Source organism: Dermacentor andersoni, chromosome 7 (assembly GCF_023375885.2).
Source record: "Dermacentor andersoni chromosome 7, qqDerAnde1_hic_scaffold, whole genome shotgun sequence".
Taxonomy (NCBI): Eukaryota; Metazoa; Arthropoda; class Arachnida; order Ixodida; family Ixodidae; genus Dermacentor; species Dermacentor andersoni.
In genome coordinates this window covers 116,764,092-116,787,690 of record NC_092820.1, presented here as the reverse complement: position 1 = coordinate 116,787,690, position 23,599 = coordinate 116,764,092, and the positions used below count along the sequence as shown (strand labels likewise).

At 42.7% G+C, this 23,599-nt stretch overlaps 1 protein-coding gene across 1 annotated transcript; it reads left to right on the top strand.

Moving 5' to 3' along the window:
- Positions 1–897: 897 nt before the first annotated feature.
- On the top strand, positions 898–17,549 carry LOC140219597 (uncharacterized). Its single transcript, XM_072289509.1, has 5 exons — positions 898–985; positions 3,114–3,185; positions 9,365–9,436; positions 13,229–13,297; positions 17,461–17,549. Exons 1-5 carry the CDS (start codon positions 898–900, stop codon positions 17,547–17,549), a joined length of 390 nt encoding a protein of 129 aa, XP_072145610.1.
- Positions 17,550–23,599: the final 6,050 nt, after the last annotated feature.

Genomic DNA, 23,599 nt, shown 5'->3' with positions numbered 1-23,599 from the left:
CGACGAGTCGTTGCACGGAATAGAAGAACGCCGTTGGCGTGAAGAGAGACGTGACGACGTGACGGCGTTTGGAGAGCCGCTATGACACCAGTTAGTTAATGTATGTGGCGCTTTATATTTCAAACAACTGAATTTTCCGGCGTAACGGAGGAACTGGTGACCTCGGAAGGTTCACGTGGTAGATTTGGCAAGCCAACACAGCAAGACGATTGTGGGGCAAATGTTCCGCCGCAGCCAGGAAGAGGCGGAGGGTTTTAAGCATAAACAAGAATAACAAGTTAATGAACAGGGTGCTTTGCCTGCTGGCCTCCCTGTCGACCAAATGTCGCGCATGCTGCTGAGTAACCGTCGGTCAAAAAGCTGATCACCAATGAGGAGCTGGAGGCACAGGTGCTTTTTGACATGATCCATACGTAATCTTCCACTTGTGACGTTGGCAAAGTGTATCTATTATTGGTTCGGCAAGAACACTGACCTCTTCAGCCAGATCCTATAGTAGAAATGAGAAGGCGTCGTACGACCATGTGGTCATCGAGGTAATGTGGTGAGGATGGAACTCCACCTTCGGCTAAGTGCGCCAAGCTTGAGTGGTGTTTTGGCAAAACGGAGGGCCAGGGGATTGGAAAATCTCAACTTTGCAGCGGCCATCGAGACTCTGATTTTTTAACTTTTTGTGAATAACCGTGCCCAATAAATCATCACCATACAATAATACCTTTGAATGGATTCGGTTTACCTTATTCGTCCATATTACATACGGAAGATGCATTTTTGTTGTATTCCATGCATGGTAATTATTTTATAAGTAATAAAACGAGGCCCCTATTTAATATATGCGTTTAATGGACAGTATTATTTTATAAACATAATCACCAAGAGTCCCGTCTTCTATTGTGCATGACGAATAAAGCAGGAGTGGGAGCAAGTGCAGCTGGATCATCTGGGGCTCATACTGCGGAACAAGAGAAGAAATCAGAATCCGACGGTAAATTCTTTTTACTGTCATTACAGCTCAACGTTGTGCCTACACTTCGCATTTATTTCTAATTGCTCTTTGTTCATGCAGCACTAAAACTTATGTTGACATCTATGATAGTGTCAAACATAATTGAAAGGGCCCATATGTAATGCTTTAGGTTTATTTGGGAAGTCGCAATGGAAAGTAGCTCGAGTTACTCTAAAAATGTGGTATTTGTTGTCTATTCTACTACATAAATGTGAAAAAAGAATAGCGAATCATAAAGGTGATTGCAGTGAAAATTCTATCGTAACATCTTCCGGCGCCCGCATATATAATGTACTGCGCTGTGCAGCTGTAGATTGTATCCAACGAACCCCCATAAAAGTGAACGAACACATGAACCGAGTGGCAAAGCTTTTTGCATGTCTGGCTCATAGATGCAGCAGTCACATATTGCGTTACGCATCATGGCGATAAACGTTTTCGTTAAGTACTCTATTATCCATATTTTCTGCCTGTTGACGAATTAAAAATGCGGATCTTTTGTAATTGATTTTTAATAGCTATGAAAATTTCCTATTTATTGAGTGGTATTTAGTATTTCTGTGTATGACACAAACGCGCAAGTCATTGACAAGCATGGGTGTCCATTCTTATAATCAGCGTGGAAAATGACGGCGGCAAAGAGGAAGGAAGCAGGATGAGCTCTGTCTGTGACTTGCAGTAGTTTTCCGCGCTCATTTATGAAATGCATGAATCCCAAGACGGTTACCTTTCAACCTCACTTCAATAGGTGTAGAGTGGTTGTCTGACATTCTTGATGCGATAATTTTTCTAATAGGCGTAATTTAGTATATTTTGAAGAATGTGAAGTCGATGTCATTACAGTATTGAGCACAAAACACCACTTTATTCATCAGGTCTCCTAGGTTTAACAAACTTGAAATTTTAAGCGCCATATAGAAAAACGATGTAACATTTGTTGTGTGGTGCTCGAAACCTGATAGTGTGACTGCAAAATATGGATTCTCGATAATTTGAAGGTGATGAATTAGATGAAACCCAGCCACGAGAGACAGAACTAGACAATTAATGTCATTTTACAGTGTCTTTCTGTGTGGTACCGGTACAATTCGTCTTTGCACCTGAATGAATTAAATTGTATCTTTAACAGCCGTTTCGGTTGTAGCGTAACAGATTTAAGCAACAAATGTATTTAAAACAAACCAGGCACCACCTTCTTTATTTATTTTCGGTTCACTCCTTTATCGGTACTATTAACCTAAAGGTCGGCACAGTGTGAAAAAGTCATTAGGGTAATCTGCGAAAATTCTCTAAAGACACGAGCACACTATAAATCAAACAATGAGAACGGTCTTTGATCACACAAACATATATATTTGTGTCTGCTTACCAGATGACGAAGCTATAAAGCCATTGTAATTTAGGGTTCCAAACTGTCCCTCGTGTTTCAACAGTCTCACCGACAGGATCTCTAAGGAAAGCAGAGCTACTGCTCTTATTTGCACACAACGGTGAACTTTCGTTACGGAAGCTATTTTTAAGTTTTCATCGCTAGTACTGCGAAAGTGCATGTTTGACCCCAGTGAAATGTCTACGGCAGTGTTTACGGAGCACTTGATTCAACATCAGTTTCAAAAGAAAAAAGATTATATATATATATATATATATATATATATATATATATATATATATATATATATATATATATATATATATATGTTCGACGGACATCTTTCTGGTAGGACGTTGAAAATGTTCGTTTTGCTGACCCTTCACTTCTGTCACATGCGTTTAATTAAATTGGAATAAAAATGTCTGTTATCATATGGTACCCAAGACTTATCTCAATTTCGCAGCGGCCATCGAGACCCTGATTTTTTAACTTTCTGTGAATAACCGCGCGCAATAAATCATCACCATACAATAATAGCTTCAATGAATTCGTTTTTACCTTATTTGTCCATATTACATACGGAAAATGCGTTTTCGCTGTATTCAATGGATGTCAATATTTCGTAAATAATAAAATCAAGTCCCTACTCAATATATGCTTTTAATGGACGGTATTATATTACAAAACGTAATCAACCAGTGTCCCATCTTTTATTACGTATAATGAATAACGCAGGAGGGGGAGCGAGTGCAGCTGGATCATCTGGGCCGAATACCACGGAACAAGAGGAAAAGTCAGGATCCAGTGGTAAGTGCCTTTTACTATCACTACAGCTCAACTCTGTGCCTATGCTTCGGCATTTATTTCTATTTGGTGTTTCTTCATACAGCACTAAAACTTATGTTGACATCTATCATCATCATCATCATCATCAGCCTGATTACGCCCACTGCAGGGCAAAGGCCTCTCCTATACTTCTCCAACTACCCCGGTCATGTACTAATTGTGGCCATGTTGACCCTCCAAACTTCCTAATCTCATCTGCCCACCTAACTTTCTGTCGCCCCCTGCTACGCTTCCCTTCCCTCGGAATCCAGTCCGTAACCCTTAATGACCATCGGTTATCTTCCCTCCTCATTACATGTCCTGCCCATGCCCATTTCTTTTCCTGATTTCAACTAAGATGTCATTAACGCGCGTTTGTTCCCTCACCCAATCTGCTCTTTCTTATCCCTTAACGTTACACCTATCATTTTTCTTTCCATAGCTCGTTACGTCGTCCTCAATTTAAGTAGAACCCTTTTCGTAAGCCTCCAGGTTTCTGCCCCGTACGTGAGTACTGGTAAGACACAGCTGTTATACACTTTTCTCTTGAGGGATAATGGCAACCTGCTGTTCATGATCTGCGAATGCCTGCCAAACGCACCCCAGCCCATTCTTATTCTTCTGATTATTTCACTCTCATGATCTGGATCAGCAGTCACTACCTGTCCTAAGTAGATGTATTCTCTTACCACTTCCAGTGCCTCGCTACCTATCGTAAACTGCTGTTCCCTTCCGAGACTGTTAAACATTACTTTAGTTTTCTGCAGATTCATTTTTAGTCCCACCCTTCTGCTCTGCCTCTCCAGATCAGTGAGCATGCATTGCAGTTGGTCGCCTGAGTTACTAAGCAAGGCAATATCATCAGCGAAGCGCAAGTTACTAAGGTATTCTCCATTTACTCTTATCCCCAATTCTTCCCAATCCAGGTCTCTGAATACCTCCTGTAAACACGCTGTGAATAGCATTGGAGAGATCGTATCTCCCTGCCTGACGCCTTTCTTTATTGGGATTTTGTTGCTTTCTTTATGGAGGAGTACAGTGGCTGTGGAGCCGCTATAGATATCTTTCAGTATTTTTACATACGGCTCGTCTACACCCTGATTCAGCAATGCCTCCATGACTGCTGAGGTTTCGACTGAATCAAACGCTTTCTCGTAATCAATGAAAGCTATATATAATGGTTGGTTATATTCCGCACATTTCTCTATCACCTGATTGATAGTGTGAATATGATCTATTGTTGAGTAGCCTTTACGGAATCCTGCCTGGTCCTTTGGTTGACGGAAGTCTAAGGTGTTCCGGATTCTATTTGCAATTACCTTAGTAAATACTTTGTAGGCAACGGACAGTAAGCTGATCGGTCTATAATTTTTCAAGTCTTTGGCGTCGCCTTTCTTATGGATTAGGATTATGTTAGCGTTCTTCCAAGATTCGGGTACGCTCGAGGTCTTGAGGCATTGCGTATAGAGGCTGGCCAGTTTTTCTAGAACAATCTGCCCACCATCCTTCAGCAAATCTGCTGTTACCTGATCCTCCCCAGCTGCCTTCCCCCTTTGCATAGCTCCCAAGGCTTTCTTTACTTCTTCCGGCGTTACTTCTGGGATATCGAATTCCTCTAGATTATTCTCTCTTCCATTATTATCGTGGGTGCCACTCGTACTGTATAAATCTCTATAGAACTCCTCAGCCACTTGAACTATCTCATCCATATTAGTAATGATATTGCCGGCTTTGTCTCTTAGCGCATACATCTGATTCTTGCCAATTCCTAGTTTCTTCTTCACTGCTTTTAGGCGTCCTCCGTTCCTGAGAGCTTGCTCAATTCTATCCATGTTATACTTCCTTATGTCAGCTGTCTTACGCTTGTTGATTAACTTCGAAAGTTCTGCCAGTTCTATTCTAGCTGTAGGGTTAGAGGCTTTCATACATTGGCGTTTCTTGATCAGATCTTTCGTCTCCTGCGATAGCTTACTGGTATCCTGTCTAACGGAGTTACCACCGACTTCTATTGCACACTCCTTAATGATGCCCACAAGATTGTCGTTCATTGCTTCAACACTAAGATCCTCTTCGTGGCTTAAAGCCGAATACCTGTTCTGTAGCTTGATCTGGAATTCCTCTATTTTCCCTCTTAGCGCTAACTCATTGATCGGCTTCTTATGTACCAGTTTCCTCCGTTCCCTCCTCAGGTCTAGGCTAATTCGAGTTCTTACCATCCTGTGGTCACTGCAGCGCACCTTACCGAGCACGTCCACATGTTGTATGATGCCAGGGTTAGCGCAGAGTATGAAATCTATTTCATTTCTAGTCTCGCCGTTCGGGCTCCTCCATGTGCACTTTCGGTTATTCCGCTGGCGGAAGAAGGTATTCATTATCCTCATATTATTCTGTTCTGCAAACTCTACTAATACCTCCCCCCTGCTATTCCTAGTGCCTATGCCATATTCCCCCACTGCCTTGTCTCCAGCATGCTTCTTGCCTACCTTGGCATTGAAATCGCCCATCAGTATAGTGTATTTTGTTTTCACTCTACCCATCGCCGATTCCACGTCTTCGTAGAAGCTTTCGACTTCCTGGTCATCATGACTGGATGTAGGGGCGTAGACCTGTACAACCTTCATTTTGTACCTCTTATTAAGTTTCACAACAAGACATGCCACCCTCTCGTTAATGCTATAGAATTCCTGTATGTTACCAGCTATATTCTTATTAATCAGGAATCCGACTCCTAGTTCTCGTCTCTCCGCTAAGCCCCGGTAGCACAGGACGTGCCCGCTCCTTAACACTGTATATGCTTCTTTTGGCCTCCTAACTTCACTGAGCCCTATTATATCCCATTTACTGCCCTCTAATTCTTCCAATAGCACTGCTAGACTCGCCTCACTAGATAATGTTCTTGCGTTAAACGTTGCCAGGTTCATATTCCAATGGCGGCCTGTCCGGAGTTGACATCTATGATAGTGTCAAACATAATTGAAAGTGCCCATATAAAATGCTTTAGGTTTATTTGGGAAGTCGCAATGGAAAGTAGCTCGAGTTACTCTAAAAATGTGGTATTTGTTGTCTATTGTACTACATAAATGTGAAAAAAGAATAGCCAATCACAAAGGTGATTGCAGTGAAAATTCTATCGTAACGTCTTCCGGCGCCCGCATATATAATGTACTGCGCTGTACAGCTGTACATTGTATCCAACCAACCCCCATAAAACTCAAAGAACACATGAACCTAGTGGCGAAGCTTTTTGCATGTCTGGCTGATAAATACAGCAGTTACAGAGTGCGTAACGCATCGTAGCAATAAGAATTTTCTATAAGTACTCTAATATCGATATTTTCGGCCTCTCAACGAAGTAAAAACGCGGATATATAGTAATTGATTTTTGATATCTATGATAATTTGCTATTTATTGATTGCTATTTAGTATTTCTCTCAGTCTGACACAAGAACGCAAAAGCCTTTGACAAGCGTGGGTATCTATTCCTTTAATCAGCGCGGACGGCGGCAAAGAGGAAGGAAGCAGGGTGAGCGCTGTCTATGAGCTGCAGTAGTTTTCCGCGCTGATTTATGAAATGTGTGAATTCCAACTCGGTCTTCTTTCAACCTCATTTAAATGGGTATAGAGTGGGTGTTAGATATTCGAGATGCGACAATTTTTCTAATATGCACAATTTCGTATTTTTAGAACAATGCAAAGTCGATGTCATTACAGTATTGAGCACAAAACACCGCTTTATTCTGCTGTTCTCCTAGTGTCAACAAAGTTGAAATTTCCACCGGCAGGCATAAAAATAATTTAAAATTTGATGTGTGGTGCTTGAAATCTGATTGTGTGACTGCAAAATATTGGGTTTCTATTGTTTGAAGGTGCTGAATTAGATTAAACCCAGCCACGACAGACAGAACTAGACAACTAGTTTCATTTTATGGTCTCTGTCTGAGGGGAAGAGCTGAAACATTGTGGTGCCTGTACAATTCGTCTTTCCACCTGAATGAATTAAATTGTATGTTGAACAGCCATTTTGGCTGTAGCGTTACACAAGTTTCAACACAAGATAATTTTAAAAGAACAAAGCACCACCTTCTTTATTTATTTTAGGTTCACTGCTTTATCGGTACTATTAGCCTAAAGGTCGGCACAGTGTGAAATAGTCATTAGGGTAATCTGCGAACATTCTCTACAGACACGAGCACCCCATAAATCACACAATTAAAATGGTCTGTGATCACATAAACCAGTATATTTCTGTCTGCTTACTGGATGACTGAGCAATAAAGCGATGGACAATCATAGTGCCCAACTGTCCCCCCCCCCCCCCCCCCCCCCCCCTATGTTTCGAATGTCTCACCTACAGGATCTCAAAGAAGAGCATAGCTACTGCTCTTATCTGCACACACCGGTGAACTCTCGTTACGGAAGCTATTTTTTATTTGGCATCGCTCGTACTGCGAAAGCGTATGTTTGGCCCCGGTGAAATTACAGAGCACCTGATCATCAGTCACAAAAGAGAAATATACATTTTTTTCTTGTTATTCCCATTCATTAAAAAAAGTGACACCAGGAAGTTGTTGTATGCGGTGTTTTATATTTCAAACAACACAATTTTCCTGCGTAACGAAGGAACAGGTGACCTTGGAGTGTTCACGCGGTAGATTTGGTCAGCCAACACGGCAAGACGATTGTGCGGCAAATCTTCCGCCGCCGCCAGGAAGAGGCGGAGGCTTTTAAGCATGAACAAAAATAACAATTCCATGAACAAGGTGTTTTGCCTGCTAGCGTCCCTCTCGACCAAAAACGGCGCATGTTGCTGTGTAACAACCGGTCACCGAGCTCCTCACCAATGAGGAGCGGAGGCGCACGAGCTTGTTTGACATTGATCCATACGTAGTCTTCCACTTGTGACGTTGGCAAGGTGCATCTATTATTGGCTTGGCAACAACACTGACTTCTTGAGCCACCACCTATTGTAGAAATAAGAAGGCCTCGGCAAAACAGCGGCTCGCGGAGTTGTACCAGTCCGGCTGCTTTCTGTTAGTGTCGATCGTCTGCTGTGGAAAGGTCCGGTGAGCTCCTGTCTCTGCGCGGCGTGACAACCGTACGAACGGCACGCTAGTAAAAAATGCGTGACTCGCGTGTTCTTTGGAAACTATCTGTTAGCTATTTCGCGATCGTGGAGATGCCAAGAAGCGAGCACCGTAATTCAGTTCGTCCTCTAATTCTGGCTTAGTGCTAGCCCTTCCTTATCGAGGACTCTGCGATATTATGTTTCACTAACTTGATACTTTCTAAAAGGTGATCCTTTTGTTCGTGAGAAGTGTATTGTAATGCTGACAAATTTCTAAAATGTGGGAGTATTATTTTTTGAAAAAGTACTCGTACTTATTGAAAAATTTTTGGGCGTTATACTGGCTCACACTCCTTTACTCCCTCCCATCGGGGGAAATCACACTTCTACCCATGCACAAATATACACTCGCCAAGAATCTCTCGCGTTCATACCGGATTTCCACAGCAGATTCCGGCTCCCACTACGAGTCCTATTCGCGTTGAGATACACCCAGCAGGACTTGCTCGCCTTCTTTTCTTTACCTCCTTTCACACGTATCGACAGTGATTCATGTTCAATCTCACCTCCACTCAAGCACACTGTACTTTATTTACACAGACACTCTACGTTCACCGGCGGTCACACTTCTACATATTCTTGTGTTTAAAGCTCATAGCGCGCATTTCATTTCACCATACATCGACGCAGTCGCACCTGTTGTCGCTCACTCATAATCGGTCTTTGAAGTCATTGTGGATAGAGCACGTTCTAGTTGCTCATGAGTAGGCCGAGATTTGCGTGGAGCAATATAGTCAACAACACAGGTTTTTGACCAATCACCAAGCTGTCCTCTTGAGCAGTATTCATTTGTATACTGCGTGCGAGTATACTAGCTTTGAAACCAAGCTCTCCTCTTGAACAGTATTCATTTGTTTAATCCTATTACATATTACATTTGGGAAATGTGTTTTTGTTGTATTCCGTGGATAATAATTTTCTAGAAATAATAAAATCAGGTGCGTCATCAATATAAGCTTTTAACGGACTCTATTTTTTTTATAAAACGTAATGATCAGGAATCCCGTTTTGTATTCTGTATGATGCATCACGCAGGAGGAGCAGGAAGTACAGCTGGACCTTCTGGCGCGATTACTGCGGCAACAGAGGAAAAGCCAGGATCCGGTGGTAAGTGCGTTTTACTATCACTACAGTTAAATTTTGTGCCTGAACTTCCGCATTGATTTCTATTTTAGGTTTGTTCATGCAGCAAAAAAAATTATTTTGACATCTACGGTGATGTCAAACATAATGTAAATTGCCAATTTGCAAGCCTTTAACTTTATTTAGGAAGTCACTATGGAAAAGAACTCGAGTTACTCCAAAAAATATGCTATTTGTTATGTATTTCACTATTTAAATGTTAGAAGCATGGCCAATCAGAAAGGGTATTGTAGTGAAAATTCGATCGTAAGATCTTCCGGCGCCCGCATATATAATGTCCTGCGCTGTACGGCTGTACATACTATCCAACGAACCCCCCTCAAAGTGAACGAACGAATGAACCCGGTGGCGAAGTTTTTGCATGTTTGGCTCATAGATCCAGCTGTTACAGGTTGCGTAACGCATTATAGCTCTAATATACCCATATATACTAATATATAATATATAAGGTACTCCAATATCCCTAGTTGCTTTTTCTTGACAAAATGAAAATGCGGATGTATTGTAGTTGGTTTTATTATCTATTCAAGTTTGCTATTTATTCTTTGCTATTATGTATTTCTCTAAGGCGGACACAAAAACGCAACAGTCATTGACAAGTATGCGTATCCATTCTTTTAATCAGCGTGGAAAATGATGGTGGCCAAACAGGAAGGACCCAAGTGTAGTGCTGTCTATGTGTTACCGTCGTGTTCAGCGCTGATATAGGAAACGCATGAATTGCAACGCCGCCATCTTTCCACCTTACTTCAATGGGTATAGATTGAATGTCACCTATTCGTGATGAGATTGTTTTAATTAATATGCGTAATTTCGTATTTTTCGAATAATGCACAATCGAGGTCATTACAGTACTGAAAACAAAGCACCGCTTTATTCCGCAGTTTTCGTAGGGTCAATAAGGTTGAAATTTACAGCGCCAGGCAAAAAAATAATGTAAAACTTACTGAGGAGTGTTTGAAACCTGATAATGTGACTGCAAATATTTATTCTCTAGAAGTTAAAGATGCTGTGTTAGATGAAGAGTAGTCACAGGAGACATTACCAAACAATTAGTGACATTTTAGGGTGTCTTTCTGTGGGGAAAAACGGCAACTTAGTAGCAACGTATAATTTGTCTTTGCAGCTGAATTAACAAAAGAAATTGTATGTTGAACAGCCATTTTGGTTGAAGCGCTACGCGGACCTCAGCAAAAAATTAATAAAAAACACCAGGCACCAAATTCTTTATTTATTTTAAGTTCATTTCTTTATTGAGAGTATTAGCCTCAAGGTCGGTAAAGTGTGAAATAGTCATTAGGTTAGTCTGCAAAAACACCCTACAAACAGGAGCACGCTACAAATGAAACAATGAGAACAATCTTTGAATAAGCAAACGAATTATTTCGCTGCTTACTTGCCCGTGAGCTATAAAATGAGTTTCAGTCAGGGTGTCCAACTGTCCGCCTTGTTTGAACCGTCTTCCCTGCAGGATCTCTAAGTGAGGTAGAGTTAGTCTCTTATTTTTATACAACGGCGAACTTTCGTTACAGAAGCTTTTGTTCATATTGTACCGCTAGTAGTGGTATAGTGAATGATTTACCCAGGCGAAATTAGTACGGGAATGTTTTCAGATCACCAGATTGAACTTCAGTGTTCATAAAAAAAATATTTCCTTGTCATTCCCATTTTTAAACAAAATAACAGTCAGATGCCTGCCCTAAAGAGTGACCAATTGCCTTCAGCCAAAAAGATCGCGTTCTCATGACCCCTGCGGCAGAAAGGATGTTCTACGTCCGCTGCCAAGGTCTGTGAGTGGTGGCGCTGGCTAGCACTCCCAGGGTTCTACTAGGAAACCTAAATACCCAATAAAGTGGATTGGGAAACGGTGCCGTGGTAAAGTAATAACAAATCTATAGATGCCAGTCTTCGTTTTATGAGCAGAAATCTCATGCTGGCCAGTCCATCTCTGTGGAACTTGTTTTTGTTGGAGAGGCTGTACAGAAATAGAAAAGAAGTTGACAGGCACTTCAGAATATGATAAAGAGCATCAAGGCGAAAGCCTGCGTGCTCACAAGATATAAATAAATCACTTGACATTCTTATTAGAGTGGGCTGTCGCTTCCTATGAATAGTTTTCTTCCTCCAAAGGTCTTGGTTACAAGTGTCCTAATTCCGTATGTATTAAGAAACGGTGCCTTAACTTCCCACTACTTAACACCAAAGGCCGTAGGTTCGCTTCACACCAATGGTTCTCAGCTCGACCTTCAATGGTGGATCCAATAATTACGGTGCCATTGAGTTTCGGTCCCACGAAAGGCCGAGGGTTGGACTCCCACGAAAGGTGTTGGGCTCGAGTCCCACCAATGATCATGCGCGGTACCATCAATTTTGATGCAATTGAATTTTTGTGCCATAACGCCGCATGTTGAATTTTCGAATAACACCGGACACCGTATTTTTCGACCCATGAGGCCTTAAAAACACACACATGCACACACACAAGCACAAACACACAGCTACCAAAGCTCCAGTTGATAGATATGTTTCCGAACATGCAGTTGAACGACTCGCTGGCCGCAATAATTCGAATGATCGTCACGAAGAATATTTCAGTGAGGATGCACAGGATACCGTAGGCTCGTCGACGCCACGATTTCGTGTACTTCGTAGACAGGACGTGACGTCAAGGAGGGGCGCAATGATAGAGGGTTCAAAATATAGCTTCATAAGATGTCAGTTTTATCAAGAAAAAAGAAAATAATACAACGAATGCATCAATTTTACTACAGTTTGATGTAGCACAAGGCCACAGCCGAGGTCTTCCAAACATGGGAAGGATGCGTCAACATGCGGACCATTTGGCCGTGCCAATAGCGGCGTGGTGGTAGTTTTTTTTACGTCATGGCCTGCGAGATTAGACCTCCTGCCGCGTCATTGCGGACGCCGCAGGTTGAGCAGGGTTCGCAACCAAGTCACGTCTACTTTAGCTAATGCCCTGCGGCTATCGCAGCATCTGTATGACGTCATGGAAGAGTAAAATGTCGTAGCTCATTTTCTTCGCATCTGCGACGCGCGCATTCCATTTCCACACAAATCCGTGCAATCGCACCTGTTGTCACTGACTCACCTTCAATCCTAGGTCAGCGAAGTAAGTGTGGATAGAGCACGTTCTAGCTACGCATGAGTAGGCCGACAAGCACCTGGAACAATATAGTCTACAGCACAGTTGTTTGACCAATCACCAAGCTGTCCTCTTGAACAGTATTCATTAGTATACTGCTTGCGTATAGACCAGCTTCCAAGTTATACATATTGCTTTCGTGGTGCTGGCCCTCACCCACACACAGAAAACAATTGTGGTTTCATTAACATTTTTATGCTAGATGCTGAAAATGTGCTTTTCGGCGAACGTTCACCTCTGTTACTTTCGCTTAATTAAATTGGAATGTAAAAGGCTGCTATCAGATGGTACACTAAACAGCGCTTAATTAAGTTCGCAGCAGCCATAGAGACCCTGATTTCTTTATCTTCTGTGAATAACATGACGGATTAAATTGCCAACATACAGTGATACCTTTCAATCAATTCGGTTTAACTTATTCGTCTTTATTACATACGGGAAATGCGTTTTTTGTTGTATTCCGTCTGAATTCATATTCAAGAAATAATAAAATCAGGTCCCTCATCAATATATGCATTTGATGGACTGTATTTTTTTTACAAAACCTAATGATCAAGAATCCCGTTTACTATTCGGTATGATGCATCACGCAGAAGGAGGAAGTGGAGCTGGAGCCTCCGGAGCGAATACTACGGCAAAAGGGGAAAAGCAATCATCCGGTGGTAAGTGCTTTTTACTATCACTACAGCTAAACTGTTTGCCTACACTTCCGCATTTATTTCTATATTGTGTATGTTCATGCAGGACTAAAATAATTTTGACATCTAATTTTTATGCTCTGTTCTTTCACGGTCCAAGTCAAGATCTAAAGCCAATATGCTGGCTTGAAAGAAATGTGGTAGGACCCTTTACAGTGTGGCACATGACCACTATTCCAGCAAAGTGTCTCAACCTACGTCGTATATATGCGTAAACATTCCAGTTTGTCATCTGAAAGATACGGCGTATCTATCACAAGAAAGCCATTCTGTGATCACATTCTACTTGGCATCGCGATGTTGTTAAAACATGTACAAAGCTGCTTCTCATACACGGATTCTCTCAAGTAAAAAAAAATGCTATTCTCTTCCTGCAAAGAAACTTGCAGCACTGCCGAAGATGCGAGCTGTACATATGCGATATCCGTCTCTGTACATATGCGATATACTGTCTCCCTATAGTCCGGATTAGAGACATTTCTTTTTTTGCTAGGTGTATGATATGTTACAGCGGCACGTGACCAGCTAGGCATTTGGCGCAAGCAAGTGGTATACCGGCGAAATTTCGGCCGTTAGATCCGCTAAACAACATAGCCTGCCTAACCATGACTATGTAGCGCTACGACAACGCCTATACAGCCAAGGCGGCCCGCTTCGATATTGTTAGCTGTGGAACGACAGAGACAAAATACACTACTTAAACTTCATGTGCAATAAACCCACACTGCCGGGGAGACACAGGCTCGCGGCAGCGTCCAGACACTTCGTCGTCTTTTTCACGGCCGCTCGTCTCTTGTGCGTCTGTTCATGGTGTTGAAAAATATGAATTCTCGTTTCTTGCGGCCTCTACGCATAGACAGCAAGAAATAAATGACAAAATGCGTCGTCAGTTAGACTTACCTCACGATAAAGGCAAAGCACTAAGTGCACTTTGTTGTTATTATTAGAAGAAGCTGTTCGTTTCGACGCTGTAAGGATAACGGAAGTGGAGCCACGGCGTAAAAGTGTTTTGATTTACAATTAGCTGATGTCGCCATATGTTTTGCACAGGCGATGCGCGTAGAGGAGGTGGAACGCCACAATGCCCTAGTCATTCACCGCATCGGAGCTTTACTACTGCGCTCTAGAATTGAACGAGATGACGACGTTGAGCATATACAGAAATGACCAACTCTTCACCTACCGGAAAATGGGGGTACGCGAAGCTTCTTCTGGGTGCACCTGACCTTCGTCACGGCTGTGAAAGCCACAGGTAACGGTGCCAGATTGCTTTGGCCTCCTTCTGCCTCAACTCGAGATATTTGCCTCGTTGCTGCCGGATTGCTTGGGCTCGGGCTTGATCTAATGGCTGGATCGGCGCACCGACGGCGAACCCTTTCACGGACTAGCACTGGCGGCCACTCGTCGAACGCTGCCTGTTCCTCGCGGCAACGCACTTCAGATAAACGCGTCTTCCGATAAAGAACTGAACGAAAACGAAGACGGCGCAGTGCGCACGAAACAACCTTAACGGCTGGATTGGCACGCTGACGGCGAGCCCTTTCGCGGGCGACTTTTTGCCGCCGCTTGTCTCAGGTGGCCTGATCCTCGGGGAATCGCACAACGTGTGGCCGTACCATCTGTTTGCCGAGACTGAACTGAGCAGAAACGAAGCCGGCGCAGCGCGCGCGATGCCCTTTCTGGCTGTTTCCCTCCCCGGTTGAAGAATAAATAAGAACAAGAAATAAGAATAAGAATAATGTAATGCAGGAGCGCACCGTAGCCTTTGAAAATGTTAGCGCAACGCTAACGAAATTACCGATTTGCGATCGTTTCTGCACTCTAATGTCAAGCCGTGCCAGCAAACTGCATATCGATTTCGCCGTTTCTAGAAACCAATCATTGGACTCTTTACCTAAATCCTACTCTAACTTTTCATCTGTAACATGTGGGTCACAATGACGAGGTGCATGTATTGTCTGCAATCTAAGCATCAGGCGCCTTGGCCCTGATTACCATCGAAGTGCTCTAGTTTCCAAGCATTCTTCATTTCGTTTGGACATAACATCTACAGGACATTTACTAAAACAGAAGAAACAGCATAAAAGTAGAAGTGTCTACGTATGCACACTGAACAAAATGCTTTTAATGCAGACATACGACATTTCTTACGATGCTGTGACTCAAGCTACCAATTTTGAATTTATTTTAGTAGCGTTCATAGCTGCATGAATAAATTGATCGCGCAAGAAGTGACAAGGAAGAAACAGCTTTGAGCTCCCCCATACAAAATATAGGGAAGGTGCAAGGGCCATTCGTATTTGTTCACGAATGAAAACCGAAAGTGGCTTGAACTAACTATTCCGAGAAGGTTCGCACTTCTCTGCTTCAGTTGGTTAACGTTTCTTAAATTGTGGACCACCCCTTTACACTTCAGCATCTCTGTAATTGCAAAATACTGTAAAACGAACTAATTTCGACAAGTAGCCTAAATGGATCGGTAGCGGAACTTACGTGCGTCACTGATTTATTTGCGAGAAACACAACTCCTGATACTCTAAAGTCGAGGGGCACAGAAATTTATGCGTCTTTTTCTATCTATGAACGCGCATCAACGCCAGTGAAGCAGGTACAGCAGTTTCTTGCAGCTGTGATGATCACGGCAATCTGTCCAAGAAGCGCCAATTAAGGCACGCTGATTCGCGACACAAACAGAATGAGCGCTGACGGTAGGTATGTATTAAGCTGTTCACTGTGCTTATCCCCGACGTAGCTTAATATGGAACATGCGAAAAAAAGTATTACGTCACACGGACATCCTAAAACACTGTTGGAACTGTCTTGCCTACATGCAAGAAAAGTTGAAAGGAGACGTCCAACATACTTTTACCGACAGACCTTTTCAAATCCTTACCCAATCGATGCATTTCCCGCAATACACGCCCAGCAGCCGCCGATTGAATACATAAACTTGTCCTCGGTAGCATAACTACTGAGCTATGGTTGAACACGTTCATTCTGAGCATTAAGCATATGGAGACCGTAAACCTTCATTTAGGAGCAGACGGCTTCCTCTAAAGATGGCATGATGCCCGTAATCAACAAGTGCTGCTGAGAACTGGTGACCCACTTTCCATAAAACTTCTAGACTTCATTTAGAAGGTGTTCCTTGTTGTGCGGGAAACCAGTTATTTCGCCGTTCTAGTGACGCTCTGCCTTTTGCGACAAACTCCGTATTGTGTTCCTTATTATACAATTAAAGTTATGTGGTAGCACATCGACGGCACCGAGCTCTAGCACCAGATGTCTCACGTTTATTTTATCAGTGAGATTCACGGCGAAATGAACCACTAGTGTTGGAGCTTACAATTTGAAAATATTTTCACACCACCAGGAATAACGACGCCAGTGACAGCGTGCAGATGTTTAATCATGGAATGGCTTTGCAAAAACTGCATGAAGGAACCGTACAATAGCTGACATTTGTTTCCCCACCCTCCAGTACGATGTTGTAATTGAATGCATGACTAATTAATTGCATTACTCAAAGCTTATGTCTAAGTCGTCAAAGCTTACTGCATTCCAAATATGCGAGAAGAGATCCAAGATAATGAGCGATGACGACAATTATGGTCATGCTGTAGACGTCGGGCACCCTGCAATAGCAAATGCAGATTTCCTTGTTCTTTCTATACATACAGGAAATGTCAAGGATTATAAATTGTAACCTGTCGGCTTACTGGCTAAAGTTGCTCCTCTCTGCAGAAGATAGATATTATCAGCACCCTCGTGAAAAATTGCTGAGTTGGTGCGGCTATATTCAAGTACTGATGGCTCCTACAGCGAAATACTTTCCTACTTCCCGAAGACAACCGTTTTCTCACGTATGACATCCTCAATTATTAGCATAGGTGTGCACAAGATCACCCTGGTGGGCCGTCTTCCATGTCTCATCATCGCACTAGGACGCCCCCTGTGCGCACCAGCATGGTTTCATTGAGAAAGGTGTAATAATAATTTTAGATGTGGCAAAAATTCGATAGCATATCAGATAGCTTCTGTGTACAGGTGGTGGTGAGTGAATATATTATAAATTATTAAAAAACACCCAGATCTCGCAAAAATTGACTGAATTCATAAAACTGCAGGTGGGACCAAAGAAAGCACGTCAGCGTCCGCGCCAGGACAAGCGGCACCAGCATCCGCCCCCACTGCACAAGGTGGTGAGGGATCTTAACTATCATCAGCGCTAACATTTATCTCTGGGCTACCATACTTACTCTCCGGCCTACTGTATGGCCGTACATTGAGAATTACATGCAATTTCTTTGCTCACTACAAAGATCTGGCAAATGAGACATTGCTGTTACCATGGATTTTTGTAGTTACAGAGAAGTATCCTTGAAGGCCTTGTTGGCCTTAATACTCTTAATAGACCTTATATTCTGCGCTAGCCCTGGCATCATACAATATGTGGACGTGCTCGGCAAGGTTCGCTGCAGTGATCATAGGATGGTAAGAAATCGAATTAGCCTAGACCTGAGGAGGGAACGGAAGGAACTGGTACATCAGAAGCCGATCAATGAGTTAGCAGTAAGAGGAAAAATAGAGGAATTCTGGATCAAGCTACGGAACAGGTATTCGGCTTTAACTCAGGAAGAGGACGCTAGTGTTGAAGCAGTGAACGACAATCTTATGGGCATCATTAGGAGTGTGCAATAGAGGTCGGTGGTAACTCCGTTATACAGTATACCAGTAAGCTATCGCAGGAGACGGAAGATCTGATCAAGAAACGCCAATGTATGAAAGCCTCTAACCCTACAGCTAGAATAGAACTGGCAGAACTTTTCAAGTTAATCAAGAAGCTTAAGACAGCTGACATCAGGAAGCATAATATGTACTGAATTGAACATGTTCTCAGGAACGGAGGAAACCTAAAAGCAGTGAAGAAGAAACTAGGAATAGACAAGAATCAGATGTATGCGATAAGAGACAAAGCCGGCAATATCGTTACTAATATGGATGACATAGTTCAAGTGGCTGAGGAGTTCGACAGAGATTTATACAGCACCAGTGGCGCCCACGACGATAATGGAAGAGAAAATAGCCTAGATGAATTGGAAATCCCACAAGTAATGCCGGAAGAAGTAACGAACGCCTTGGAAGCTATACAAAGGTGGAAGGCAGCTGGGGAGGATCAAGTAACATCAGATTTGCTGAAGGATGGTGGGCAGATTGTTCTAGAAAAACTGGCCACCATGTATACGCAATGCCTCATGACCTCGAGCGTACCGGAATCTTGGAAGAACGCTAACATAATCCTAATCCATAAGAAAGGGGACGCCACGGACTTGAAAGATTAGACCGATCAGCTTACTGTCCGTTGCCTACAAAATATTTACTAAGGTAATCTCAAATAGAATCAGGAACACCTTAGACTTCTGTCAAGCAAAGGACCAGGCAGGATTCCGTAAAGGCTACTCAACAATAGACCGTATTCACACTATCATTCAGGTGATAGAGAAATGTGCGGAATATAAGCAACCCTTATATATAGCTTTCATTGATTACGAGAAAGCGTTTGATTCTGTCGAAACCTCAGCAGTCATGGAGGCATTACGGATCAGGGTGCAGACGGGCCGTATGTAAACATACTGAAAAATATCTTTAGCGGCTCCACAGCCATCGTAGTCCTCAATAAAGAAAGCAACAAAATCCCAATAAAGAAAGCCATCAGGCAGGGAGATACGATCTCTCCATTGCTATTCACAGCGTGTTTACAGGAGGCATTCAGAGACCTGGATTGGGAAGAATTGGGGGTAAAAGTTAATGGAGAATACCTTAGTAACTTGCCATTCGCTGATGATATTGCCTTGCTTAGTAACTCAGGGGACCAATTGCAATGCATGCTCACTGACCTGGAGAGGCAATGCGGAATAGTGGGTCTAAAAATTAATTTGCAGAAAACTAAAGTAATGTGTAACAGTCTCAGAAGAGAACAGCAATTTACAATAGGTAGTGAGGCACTGGAAGCGGTAAGGGAGTACATCTACTTAGGGCATGTAGTGACCGCGGATCTTGATCATTAGACTGAAATATTAAGAAGAATAAGAATGGGCTGGGGTGCGTTTGGAAGGTATTCTGAGATCATGAACAGCAGGTTGCCATTATCCCTCAAGAGGAAAGTGTTTACCAGCTGTGTCTTATTAGTACTCACGTACGGGGCAGAAACGTGGAGGCTTACGAAAAAGGTTCTACTTAAGTTGAGGACGACGCAAAGAGCTATGGAAAGAAGAATGATCGGTGGAAAGTTAAGGGATAAGAAAAGAGCAGATTCGGTGAGGGAACAAACTCGAGGTAATGACATCTTAGTTGAAATCAAGAAAACAAAATGAGTATGGGCAGGACATGTAATGAGGAGGGAGGATAACCGATGGTCATTAAGGGTTACGGACTAGATTCCAAGGGAAGGGAAGCGTAGCAGGGGGCGGCAGAAGGTTAGGTGGGCGGATCAGATTAAGAGGTTTGCTGGGACGACATGGCCACAGTTAGTACATGACCGGGGTAGTTGGAGAAATATGGGAGAGGCCTTTGCCCTGCAGTGGGCGTAACCAGGCTGATGATGATGATGATAATGATGATCTTTGAAGAAATTACAAAAAGAAAGATGTCACAGCGTGACCCCGAAGATGCGCATGTGCATAGCCGTGTGGTTCTTCTCAACAAATAACAATGATTTTGGCTAATAGAAAGGTTGCTATGAGAATACGACGGGTGCAATATATCCAGGAACTTGCAGTTTACATATGTAACAAGCACTAACAGCAGACAATCTGCCACTTCGTCTATTTCTGCGGCTAAGTGCTAAGTGCTCTTTGGGCACATTGGAGCATAAATTTGAATTAACGTTAAAGAGATTCTCTCGAGTGTCTGAAGATCCACCACTGTTTAGAAGCCCAATATTGCGCAAAGTAAAAGTAATAGTTCAGTGCTCGCACTTGAGACGGATTAACTAGGCGCTGTTTGTTTCGGGTTTGAATGTGAAGGAAATTCTGCTTCCGATAAGGAAGTACACAGGAAGTATTCGCAAATTTCAAGGAATTATTCGCAAAAAAGATGATTTACAATATGATTGATAACACAGTAGTAAGCTCTACTGTATTTTTTTAATTTTCAGAAGGACTGAAGACACGTCAGTAATCCACGGGTAAAATGAAGGCATCTCGGACCTTTAACCCTAACACAAAAGTAAAAAGGGCCGGTAGTCCTTGCAGTCGAATTTAGTGAAAGGCTTAAAGATGCGACGTGTAGTCGGACAAGATGTGCAATCAGGAACAAAAAATGGAGCTCGACTAAGTCGCTGTAGTTAGTTTTCAGTATATATATATATATATATCTGTGTGTGCGTGTGTGTGTGTGAATACGTATATTTATATTATATATAAGCTGGTCCATCACCTGCCGTGGTTGCTCAGTGGCTATGGTGTTAGGCTGCTGAGCACGAGGTCGTATGATCGAATCCCGGCCATGGCGGCCGCATTTCGATGGGGGCGAAATGCGAAAACACCCGTGTACTTAGATTTAGGTGCACGTTAAAGAACCCCAGGTGGTCGAAATTTCCGGAGTCCCCCACTACGGCGGGCCTCATAATCAGAAAGTGGTTTTGGCACGTAAAACCTCATAATTTAATTTTTCTTAAGCTGGTCCATCAGTCCACCACCAAATTTATTTGCATAGTATATTGACAAAACGCAATGAAACATTTATGACAGCGTAAAATAGCGATACCATAGAGACGTCCAATAAACTTCAAAAGGCATGTGAAATATTGTCCACCGAAGAATTAGTTGTTGTGAAACCTCACGCGTATACATATGGGTAACCACCTTGCCGTTAGTTTATTTTTTTTTTGTTGTTGTTGTTGAAAACTTATCTTCAAGTCACATAGTCACTGGCGCTTCAGAGTCAAACTGCATAGCTTACAACGGATTCGTGCTAAACAATTAGAATTACTTGCTCTATATCAAGCTCTAGAGAAAACGCAAAGAAATAATATTTTGCAAGAAAAATGAGTAAACTAATATTTATTTGTTACTTTCTGCTGCCATTCTCAAACCTGCGAGGCATGGGGGATTATCGCTCCAGCGCTGCTTAGGATATTCATTATATTTGTTGCGCCAATATCTGATGAATGAGTTAGCAAAAACGATTTAATTGAACCTTGCGGTGCTAAACACCAAGTCAAATTACTGCATCCAGAAAACATCAACCTTTTTTAGGCAACTAATGTGTGCGTCGACAATTTCACACGTATATATTGCACTAAAGGCAGTAACATGAAGGTATGTCCATGCCCATATAGCTTGATACAAACGCCCGCTAACATGCGGTGGGAAAGAGTTCAGTGATGCGCAAGTCACGAAGACTTGAACTTCCGACTTGAACTAACTGTTGAGAGAAGGGTTGCACTGATGACCTCCAGTTGGTTAACGTTTCTTATTGTTGACCACAGTTTCGACTTCGACATTGCTGTTATTGAGAATTACTGTAACACGAACTAATTTCCACAAGTCGCTTAACTGTAGCGGTGCGTCACTGATTTATTGCAAAGGTCTATTGCATCACTGATATATTTGCGACAAGCGCACATCCTGATACCTTAGCGTGGAGGGGCACAACATTTTAAGCGTTTTTTTTATCTGCAAAAGCGCATCAATGCCGGTCAAGCAGGCACGGCAGTTTCTTGCAGCAGTGATGATCATGCCGATCTGTCTAATGTGTGCCAACTAAGGCGCACTGAGTCGCGGCACAAACAGAATGAGCGCTGACGGGAGGTAAGCATGTACTAAGGTGTTCAGTGTGCTGATCCCCGAATGTATTTTCGCATGTATGGAACGTGCGAAAACAAAAGAAAAAGATGAAAGGAGACGTCCGACATACCTTTACCAACAGACCTTCTCGAATCCCCATCCAATCGATCCATTTTGCTCAATACACGCCCAGCAGCCGCCGGCAATTGAATCCATAAACTCGTTCTCGGTAACAGAACTCTATAGTTACTGAGCAATGGTTAAACATCCACATGCATTGTGAACATTAAGCATATGGAGATCGTGAACCTTCATTTAGGAGCAGACGGCTTTCTCTAAAGATGGCATGATGCTTGTAAACAGCAAGTGCCGCTGAAAACTGGGGACCAATTTTGCTTAGAACGTGTAGACTTCATTTGAAAGTTATTTCTCGGTGTGAGAGAAACTATTTATCTTGCAGTTCTTGTGGCGCTCTGCGTTTCGCCACAAACTCCGTATTTTGTTTTTGATTATACAACCAAAATTATGTGTTGGTACACTGATGGGATGGAGCTCTGGCACTAGATGTGTTACGCTCGTTTTACCGGTGAGATTCACGGCTTTAATATAAATAACCGCGTTGTCAGGTTTCACGCTTGTATTGCTGGTGAAATATTTATTGGTGTGAAATATTGAATTTGAATATGGAATGAAAGAAATGTACCACTATGGTTGGAGCTTACAATTTGGAAATCTTTTCGCCCCACCAAGAATAATGACTCCAATGACAGCGTGTAGATATTTTTCTCATGCAATGGCTTTGAGAATTGCAAAGTGATGATCTTTTGCTGCAATTATCAGTGAATCAACTGCCCCGAGAACCTATATGAAGAAATTGTGCAATAGCTGATATTTTTTCCCCATCTTCCCGTGCGAAGTTGTAATTGAATGCATGGCTGACTGAATTCGTGACTCAAAGCTTCTGTCTGTGTCTCCAAAACGTGTTGCGTCCCAAATATTCGAGAAGAGATGCAGGATAATGAGCGATGACGATAACTGAGGTCATGCAGCAAACGCCGGGCACTCTGCAATAACAAGTGCAGATATGTTTGTACTTTGTATACATACCATAACTGTCGAGGAGTATAAATTATTATTTATGGGCGTACTGGCTCTATCACATCAACGAGAGGCGTCATGTGTGGTACCCGCCTAAAGCTGTAGACAATACGCATGACAAGAGAAAGGCACTAGCCCTCTCCGGCGCGATCTGTGTAAACAACCGCCGCTCAATATAGTCGGGGCTTTTTCCCACCCCAGCACTTGGCCATGATGAATGTGATACACTGGCTACAGCGGCTACTCTCTGCAGAAAATTGATACCTTATTCATCCTCGTGAAAACTTATTGAGGTGGTGCGGCTATATTCAAGTAGTCATGGCTCCTACGTGCCATTGTTTCCTATTTCCCTAAGACAGCTGCTTTCGCACCTATGGCA

What these genes read in the sequence shown, in the direction of transcription:
- LOC140219597 (XM_072289509.1), top strand. Translation starts at nt 898, where the DNA reads ATGACGAATAAAGCAGGAGTGGGAGCAAGTGCAGCTGGATCATCTGGG. An exon ending in GGAAAAGTCAGGATCCAGTG is followed by an intron (nt 3,186 to 9,364) that starts GTAAGTGCCTTT and finishes TGCATCACGCAG; the next exon opens with GAGGAGCAGGAAGTACAGCT. An exon ending in GGAAAAGCAATCATCCGGTG is followed by an intron (nt 13,298 to 17,460) that starts GTAAGTGCTTTT and finishes ATAAAACTGCAG; the next exon opens with GTGGGACCAAAGAAAGCACG.